The sequence below is a fragment of the Macrobrachium rosenbergii genome, chromosome 20, assembly GCF_040412425.1.
Source record: "Macrobrachium rosenbergii isolate ZJJX-2024 chromosome 20, ASM4041242v1, whole genome shotgun sequence".
NCBI classification, from domain to species: Eukaryota; Metazoa; Arthropoda; class Malacostraca; order Decapoda; family Palaemonidae; genus Macrobrachium; species Macrobrachium rosenbergii.
The window spans coordinates 13,495,001-13,505,000 of NC_089760.1; the positions used below are offsets into that span (position 1 = coordinate 13,495,001).

The 10,000-nt window shown below is 33.6% G+C and overlaps 1 protein-coding gene across 2 annotated transcripts in view; it reads right to left on the reverse strand.

Annotated features, from left to right (window-relative positions):
* The window catches only part of LOC136849056 (pituitary homeobox x-like), a 67,594-nt gene extending 58,840 nt beyond the window's left edge, over nt 1-8,754 (reverse strand). Inside the window, exons 1-2 of one of the 2 annotated variants that reach the window (XM_067121963.1) lie at nt 8,274-8,754; nt 738-770 (exon numbers count right to left, since the gene is read on the reverse strand). In XM_067121963.1, coding sequence (XP_066978064.1) covers nt 738-770; nt 8,274-8,532 — 292 coding nt within the window. In that variant the 5' untranslated portion in view covers nt 8,533-8,754. The remainder of the gene's footprint in view (nt 1-737; nt 771-8,273) is intronic. The other variant, XM_067121964.1, reaches the window with a different exon arrangement.
* Between the last annotated feature and the right edge of the window lie 1,246 nt (nt 8,755-10,000).

A 10,000-nucleotide genomic window follows, 5' to 3' on the forward strand; every position in this document is an offset into this window, starting at 1 on the left:
ATGACGCCAAAAGAGAATAGGTATTATAAGTTGAAGCACTACTACGCGATAAATGTTAGATAACATCAATGACAGAACCAGGTGCTTTTCCAATTATAATAGTTGCTTATTAAGTACAGCAAGTCAGAAATGAAATATAAAAATATCAGATGTCGCAAATGGAAAAACAAATCTCAGCGATAAAATGAAGAAAATGACACTTCAATTCATCTAAAAGAGTGAAACAGTAACATAACCTTTCTAAAATCTCATGGAAAAAAAAAGTCTGAAATCCACGGATCAAAATACGATTATGTCAAATTCAGATAGTTAGAAATTATAAAAAAAAAAAAATTCCAATAACTAGCCCTGGAAAAAAAAAGAAAGAAAACATGGAAAACTATTACTTCGGGTGGAAGAAATAGACAGAGGACAGAGGAAGAAAAAAAATAGATAAAAACATAACACCGCCTTGATAACATTCAGTGCAAGATATTATGAGAATTAAGGTATAAAACATTGAAGTATTTTAAGCGTAGTAAAAAAATCCTTATATATATTCCCGTCATGACGAACTTAGACCGCATTAAAAGATAATTTATATATATATATATATATATATATATATATATATATATATATATATATATATATATATATATATATATATATATATATATATTTTATATATAATTTGAAATATCACATATATCAATGCATGAATGGAAGAGAAGATAATAAAGTAACACAGTTCTTACTTGTCTCCATCTTGAAGGTCTTGTGCAGGATCTCTAGAGGAAGAAACGAAAAAGAGCGTTACTCGGTGGGGTCATGTTTAGAGTAAATTACTCTTTGCACATTTAAGAGTGACACTTCTTCAATAATGTTTTTAGCCAATATTTCATCTACGTTTCATTTCACATAAAGACATTGATGAATAATTTTATAATAATAGTGGCGCTTAGGTTCATTTGTTCTCGCCTTTATATATATATATATATATATATATATATATATATATATATATATATATATATATATATATATATATATATATATATATACACATGCAGGGTGACATTTTTTATACAAAATATTAAGACACAAATTTAACATCCAGTCCACTATACGTTGGGAATTACTTACACACAAGGGTAATTATAATTGATCAGTGCTCCGCCAGCAGGGGATATATATATATATATATATATATATATATATATATATATATTATACATAAATATATATATATATATATATATATATATATATATATATATATATATATATATATATATATATATATATATATATAAACTTTCATTTTAGCTGCTGCCTTTACAGTTGCCTAAATATAGTTAATCGGAAAAGCAGGAGCGGAGGAACGCACATTTTACTAAATAAACCGAAATAGTGATATCTTATAAGTTACTATTTTTGTTCTCGAGGGATAATTTCTGACACCGAAAATGTCATGAATGCTTTGGTAAGGACGATACTTAATTATTACAATTTTATATATAAACTTTCTTGATATTTTCGGTTGCTTTTGTTCCTGAAGGAACACAAAGCCCATAACAATAATAATGACATCATGATAAACTTCAATAGATAAATTCTTCTAGAACCTTATTTCTCTGCACACACCCCACTTAGAAGAGGCTTGCACTGCCGTTATTATTATTATTATTATTATTATTATTTATTATTATTATTATTATTATTATTATTATTATTATTATTATTCATTTAGCTATTAGGATTATTATGAAAAAAATCAGAGCACTCTCCGTTTTGGATAAACAGCTTTACATAATGTGGCCAAAGCATGCATAATGAGGAGGTCAGCTTAATGTTTTACACTTAAACAATGTCCTTTTGAAAAAGGATTCTATGCGGTTAGAATATTTTATGCAATTATGCTTATTAAAGAATATTCTGAACAAAATTCGTGAATCTCGTTGTAAAAGTTACATGCAAACTGATCATGTTCTTCCGTTATACACTGTTTTTATACTTTCTTTAATAAAGGACGCTGTACACACACACACACACACGTATACATATATATGTATATGTGTGTGTGTGTTTGTAAGCTCAGAGCCTATTTGTCTCCAGCCCAAAAGTTTAGTAACTTTCGATTACAAATGTTGCAGTTAATCTGTTAAAATGTTGCAATCTGGTCGCTTTAGTCTTTATGAGTTCAAGAAACATCACCATTACCGTTTGACATCACGAAAAACATCTGCTAAATTTACTAATAAAGATGTATAAATAAAAAGTTTTACATATGTACGTATACATTTATATGTGTATATCTATCTATATATTTATAATATAGAGATATGTAATATATATATATATATATATATATATATATATATATATATATATATATATATATATATATATATATATATATATATATATATATATATATATATATATATATATATATATATATATTTAAAGTACAGAAAGAGAGAGAGATTTGCTGTGAAGAACTTGTGCGTTAGAGGAATTAAGCGCTAAAAAATTGATTTCTACAAACTTCCTTTACCCGAGATAAAAAGACATTCAACGAGACAAAAGGTTACAATGATTCCTGCTTGCTTTAGTTTAATATAATTTTCATAATAGCGAGATTCGCCTATAATGCATCGTTAATGGTTGTTAGCCTCGAATTTCCTATTGACTCCAAATCAGTTTCTTTTCGCTGAATTTCATAACTTTATTGTGCTCTCGATTTTAAAAAAATTGTGTACAGCCTAATCCTTCAGTTTTGCAACGCCAAAATTAAAAAGATGTATTTTTCATTCATCATTTAGTTTAATTTGTTGCGTAGCCTACCAATTGTCTTCCTCACCCAATGCAGATCTTAATAAATATTCATAAAAAAATTTGATCTGCCAATTGTATTCCTTACCAAATACAGATCTTAATAAATATTTAAAAAAAATTATATCAACCAACTGTCTTCCTTAACCAATACAGATCTTCATAAATATTCATAAAAAAATTATATCTAACTGAAAATACATAAGGCGTTAACAGCCATACTAACAAATCTAAATTCATATTTACAATATTTTTGTATGAAATATGATATTAACGTTTCAAAAATCACAATTTCAATTCATTCATTAACTGAATGACTATTCCGTCGTTCCCGTTGTAACGTCAAATAATTTTTTCAACAGTGGAAATCTTACCTCATGATATTATGGATAGGATGACCAAAAGAACATACAGAAAAAGTAATACCTTCGCTCTTATACAAGAGATTATTTTGTATTGAGCTATGTCGCTATCAATAACAAATACTTCATCCTCTAGTTGTGTGAAAAAACATACACACACATACATACATATATATATATATTATATATATATAATTATATATATATATATTATATATATACAATATATATTATATATATATATATACGTATAATTTACGTATGAAATTTTAACACAGCTGATTTTATTGTATTCACATATATCAAGCCACAAATACTGTGACTTAATAATTGTATATATATTTAAATATGTATTATATATATAAGTTGAATATATATATAATATATATATATATATATATATATATATATATATATATATATATATACATAAAAAATATATATATATATATATATAATATATATATACATATATATATATATATATTATTCCGGATATATATATATATGTTATGATTATTCCCATATAAGTTATTGTCATTGCTATCATTAATATCATTACTGTATACACTGACTGGGTGTTCACCCAGTGTCTCTCGGGGAACCATTCCGCCCAATTCACTTTTGCTGCCGTAATTTTTTTTTCATTATAATTGCTTATAGTATTTACTAATATTCAGAGCTCAAAGAAAGTCGATTATTATCAACAGTACTATTACCAAATTTTCATAGCTTTCAAATGCCAAAACAGGCCGCTTACAGTTCGGTTACTGATAATTGCGCGAGCAACGTCATATCAAAAGTCTATGCGTTATAAAACTGCAAGTCTTGCTGTTCGACGAAGCTAATAACATATCTGCGTAAATATACCTCTCTTCCTCTCTACCTTCAAACTAGAAATTAATGTTAAATGTGGCTGCATAAGCCACGGAAAATTGGGCTAAGAAAATATCTTGCGAACAGCAGTGATGGGGGCTTGCAAAGAAAAAGAAATCAAAACACACGAAGATTTTTTCTTTCCCATTAAACACCACTAAGTTCTTTTCAACTGCTGATGTAAATTTCAGACTTTCAATGTTTTTCCTCATTTTATTTTAAATGTCAGTTTCCCGTCTATAAATCTCATCGCCGAAAGCAATTTCTTTTCTATCGCCTACACTGTTTCGTTCTCTCCTTTTTGGCTAGGACTGGTTACAACCAATATAAGCAATCACAACGTTCCAACACACCTTCAGGACAACTGCCACAATGTTCAGCATATAATGAAAGATTGGCAAAATTTCAGAACAAAAGTTTTTAAACAAAAATGCGAAATTATAATCATGCGTTCGTTTTTATATTTAGCGCACGCGCATCATTTTGTAATAATACAGAAGGATCTTCGATGAAAAATCAAAATCGGAATAATTTTTAAAGATTTGGGGTTCTGACTGCACCCGAGTTCCGTACTTGCCTATGGTTTTCAAGTTGGAAAATAATTGCATTTTATGGTTTTCATTAATATTATTTCATTATTGTCATTTCCATAATTTGATCACTATTAGTCCTAATATTTTTATCAGAAGCTGTTTATCAGAAACTGTCTATTAACACAACGCTTTCTCGTGTACCTAAATTTTGCGTATTGTGTTGTTTGTACATTGTCTATCTATGTATATGGGCCCGAGGTGGAATAAAGGATACTATTATTATTATTATTATTATTATTATTATTATTATTATTATTATTATTATTATTATTATTATGGAAGCAAGGGTACTATTATTACTACAATATTATTATTATTATTATTATTATTATTATTATTATTATTATTATTATTATTACTGATGAAGAAAGCTCACTATGATGTCAGTGTAAATACGTATCATTCTAATACATAATTACACTGAGGTCAATGTGGATTTCTTCATCATTTTATTGACCCATGCTGCTATTATTATTATTATTATTATTATTATTATTATTATTATTATTATTATTATTATTATTATTATTATTATTATTATTATTCGCTTCAGTCCCTTGGAAATATTCTAAACTGCACAGATTACCGAGCAAACGCAAGCAGGAGAAAAAAGGACCCATACAAGTTTTGGAACATTTCTAAGGGGAAACGAATAACAACGAGGAACCGGGAGGCGCCATCTCCCAAACTGCTAACCGGTCTGCCGAAGAAGACTCTCGGTTCGGTTACTCTTGTTGCCGAGTGTACCGAGCGAGCCGTAGGGAGCGGGGAAACGCAGGGGAGATGACGATGGCCTCCTCCCCTTCAAGCGGTGGCTGACGCCGAGGGGGGAAAACGCACGCCACTTTACCCCGTCGAGGAGGAAAGGTGATCTTTGCGAAGCGTCAGAATCAGGTTTAGATCTGATAGAGATTTATTATTATTATTATTATTATTATTATTATTATTAGAGCTGTCTTTGTTAAAACTGCTGTTATCAACTTGTTGCCTTAGCTTTGTCATTTCTTTGAAGAGAAAATAAGCGATAGGGATTTTCTAATGTCACAATATTTATTTATGTTGCCTTTGTTACCAAATTTTTATCATATCTTTGTCTCTAATGTATTGTCTAGCATATACATAATGTATTCATATACGGTCTGGAGTTAAAACATTATTCTGAAACGTTTCAGATAAGTGAGAGAGAGAGAGAGAGAGAGAGAGAGAGAGAGAGAGAGAGAGGCGCCATGTATTCTATTTTACAATTAAAATTTCTCTTTCTCTCCCTCTTCGTACCCTCCCCTGTCCCTAGTTTTCTCTCTCTCTCTCTCTCTCTCTCTCTCTCTCTCTCTCTCTCTCTCCCCCGACCGACCCTTCTCACCTCCAGCGTCTGAGGGGAAGAGATTTTCCGCCACATTACAAGAAGAGACATTATCCATTCATCGAGCGGAACACCCGGCTACCGACACCCAACCCACCGGAAAATATGAATACCAATGAAACGGCGTTCGGAAGAGAGAGAGAGAGAGAGAGAGAGAGAGAGAGAGAGAGAGAGAGAGAGAGAGAGAGAGAGAGAGAGAGAGATTTGAAAGTTATTATTTGACCCCTTAGCTCTATCCTGTCACATACTAAAAAGGTTAAGAAATATGTCACGAACTGTTAATTTATGAAGGAATTACGAATTTATATACACATATATATAATGTATAATATATATATTATAGATATGTATATATATATATATATATAATATAGTCGGAAAGAGAAAAGACTAAGCAACGGGAAATGTTCACAAACAGCGGATTCATAACTCGCCTTACAAACATGATATTTCAGTGTGCCGGCGACACGCGGCATTAAAAGAAATCGATTTGATACGTTGATAACAACAAAAACATTCTGGTCGTCCTTCTTTGAGTTTTTGACCGAAGAAAAGACAGCGACGTGCAAATTATAGGAATATTATTTGGTAATTATCCTGACCAACTTGGATGAAAACTGCAAACAGAGAGTATATGAAAAAACCTAGGGTGAATTTTGATCTGATAAACTTCCACGTAAATCTGTCAATTTTTTTTTCCAAAGAAAAATTTTCTTATTACCGTATTATGAATTAGAAAAAGCAACAAAAATATAATAAACAGAAATATATAAGACAATGAAACATCAAAATAATGTTTCGTACCCTTGTGCGTAGAAACGCCATCGGCGTCGGAACCGCACTTTGAATTTAAAAGGCTTTCTCATTGAAAATATAAAATTTATTCTTATTACTGGGATCCTGACTATCTATACAATACCATAATTTAACCGAGCGTTAAGTAACTGCCTTTCTACAAATGTCTAAATAAGCAAATCTGAATAAGCGGCGCCCCCGTCAACGCCCACTAGTAGCGGTCCCAGATTTGGTATGTCGGCGGACAGGTTCCGTCCTCCAAATTTTTCTCCTCCAATTTCAGTGGAAAAAATATCATCACTTTGATTTTCAGATGTCTAAGTACAGCATTTTTATGTCATCAACATGAATGTTCGCGGATGTGTAGTTTAACAAAGCCTTAATTAATAATAATAATAATAATAATAATAATAATAATAATAATAATAATAATAATAATAATAATAATTTATACAAGATATGGTGTTTCATCTTTATGTATATGCAAGGTGCCGTTAAAATATAACAGCTGAATATTTTATCACATGAGTGACAAGTGTTGAGAGGTAATACGCATTATACTTAATAGACATTTTGTGTAGAAGCAGGTGTACATGTGTAATGGACGCATGTGTGTACAAGTGCTTGTTTCATATTGAGAAGATGCTTAATATACTATACCAGTGTTTTATGCGTATCGATTTTGGGACGAGCGCTTATGTAACTAAAGCAATAAAAGTCTAGCAAAACTGTTTGCGTAATAACAATAATAATTGTTTATAATTCTTATTATATTATTGTTTATCAAAAGCAACTCAAGACAGCTACGAGAGAGAAAAAAAAGGCCAGACTTATTTAACCGTTGTCGCATTATTTTAAATTATCGTATTTTTCAGAGCATTCAGTAATTTCCAAAATTAGATCATTAGGATACCGTTGTCGGTTTTACAACATACATACAGCCTATATTCTGAATAAAGCATACATGGCAAATTATCCCCATACATTCATACTCAATAGGTACAAGCACATTTAACCTACAAGTACCTTCAGTATATAGAAATACAAGCTATGAACGTCAAGCTTGAAAATTTGTCTCCATCGTGGAAACTTCACATGAAAAATAAAATTCACTTCAAAGATTTCATATACGGGAAAAAAATTCACTTCGAAAATTTTTTTAAGAATCAAGTAGCGCACTCGGGAGTAGGCTATAAACTATGTTTATTGGCAGTATATCGCAGAAGGTGTTGAGCAATATTTTCATATTATCACCAGTTAATTAACATTCCATATAGATCAAATTACAGCATACTTCTTATGTATTTATAAAAAAAAAAAATCACATACGAATTTCATGATTTTCTACTCCATTTTGTGAATAAAACAAGTCTGTCAGCATCTTACGTAACGAAGAATGTTGCTCTAGCATCTAGTAAAGCAAACTTCAGACATCCTGAAGGACACTGAAGCACCCTGGAGTATCCTTACCTCTTGGAGGCGGGTCATGGGGGCGCGTAGCAGAGAGGACGGTAAGACGGGCGGCAGAAGAGGCTGTGCTGTGTTGCGTGTGGGCGTGGGTGCTTCCTCCCGTTCCTGTGAGTGAGCCAGGTCCATCCCCATCGCGGGCGTGGCTGTGGGCGTGGGTGGTATCAGCATGGGCGTTATGGGCCGCGTGTGCTGTCGTGTGATGACCCCCGGGCACCAGGTCATACAGACTGTCACTTAACCCCCCCGTCAGGGTATCCATCTTGTTTGTTTGGGCGTGTGGGCGTACGTCTCGCTGGGTATATTGTCAAAATCACGTCGTTTCGATAACTACAACTTGGTCATGAATTGTTATTACTTGATTTTTTTTAATATAATGGCCAATAACAGTTCTGGTAACCTTGTTATGCAAATCTTTAAATAATACCAAAATTTCCCTTTTTATTCCAAGACGATGCGGCCAAATCAGCCTTATATTTTATGTGAATGAAAATAACCTCGTTTTAATTACTATTCAAATCTTTGCATCAGTAACTGAACGCGTTGTTTCACCACGAACACACTTCGACACCTTTCGCGAGTGGCTTCACCGATACACGCAAAGTGCTTATAGTGATGTGGGCTCTTTTTCCGGCGGGGGCCAGAAAAAGCAGCTCATGCAGTAGCAGCAGCAGCTGTAGCAGCAGCAGCAGCAGCAGCAGAAGCAGCAGCGGCAGCGGCAGCAGCAGTAGCAGCAGCAGCAGCGTTATTCAAAACGAGCGGAACCGAGGAGGAGAACGAGCAGAAGAAGAAGAAGAAGGCGGAGAAGGAGGAGGCGGTGGTGGCGTAGGTGGATCCGACGAAGGCATGAAACTTGTGTTTCCGTGCGAGAGGCTCACCCAAAACTGTCGACAAATGGTCGACCGCAAATCTGAAAGTCTGCGTTAATCCACCTTGATACGGAGTTTTAAGAGGTATTACCGTATCGACGTATATGCACCAGAAGCCAAGTTGATTTTGAGGCGTGTGTGTTACCAGAAACGCTGTATCAAATAATGAAGCTAAGATAAGTCGTCAGGTTAAAGTGCTCCCGCGGCTATGGCCCTCTCTTCCGAGTCGGGGGCGGGGCGACGCCTGTGCCAGCCAATCGGAGGCGCGTGCCATCGGCCAATCGGCGTCTTGGGGGGAGAGAGGGAGGGGCCACGGTAGTAAATGACATTTGGGGAAATTGTTTATTCGCGTCTTTGTTCTAAACTAGTGTTTTGACAATAAATTGATAGTCTAACGGTTTATATCTCCACGTGTTTAGTATTTACTATACTGTATATACACCGAATCAAAAAATCCCTCGCAAGCGAACAGAAAGACACGAAGTGCGCGAGGAAGGGCGACGGGGAAGGAAGACGATTAAAAACAAAGATGGTTTCTTTCTTTTTTCCTCCTTCAAGAGGGGGCGTATGGAGAAAGAGAAGTGAAGAGAACGGCGAGAGAGAGAGAGAGAGAGAGAGAGAGAGAGAGAGAGAGAGAGAGAGACAGACAGACGGACAGAAAGGCAGAGAGAGAGAGAGAGAGAGAGAGAGAGAGAGAGAGAGAGAGAGAGAGAGAGAGAGAGAGAGGAATACAGTACTACGGTGCCAGATTTTTATTTTCGTAGGAGGGTTTGCCAACTCCTCACTAAGGAATCCGTCTTCCAGGAGTCAGCCGTAGGACTTGACGCCGTAGGGGTCGAGTATCCCTTACAGCCCGTTTTA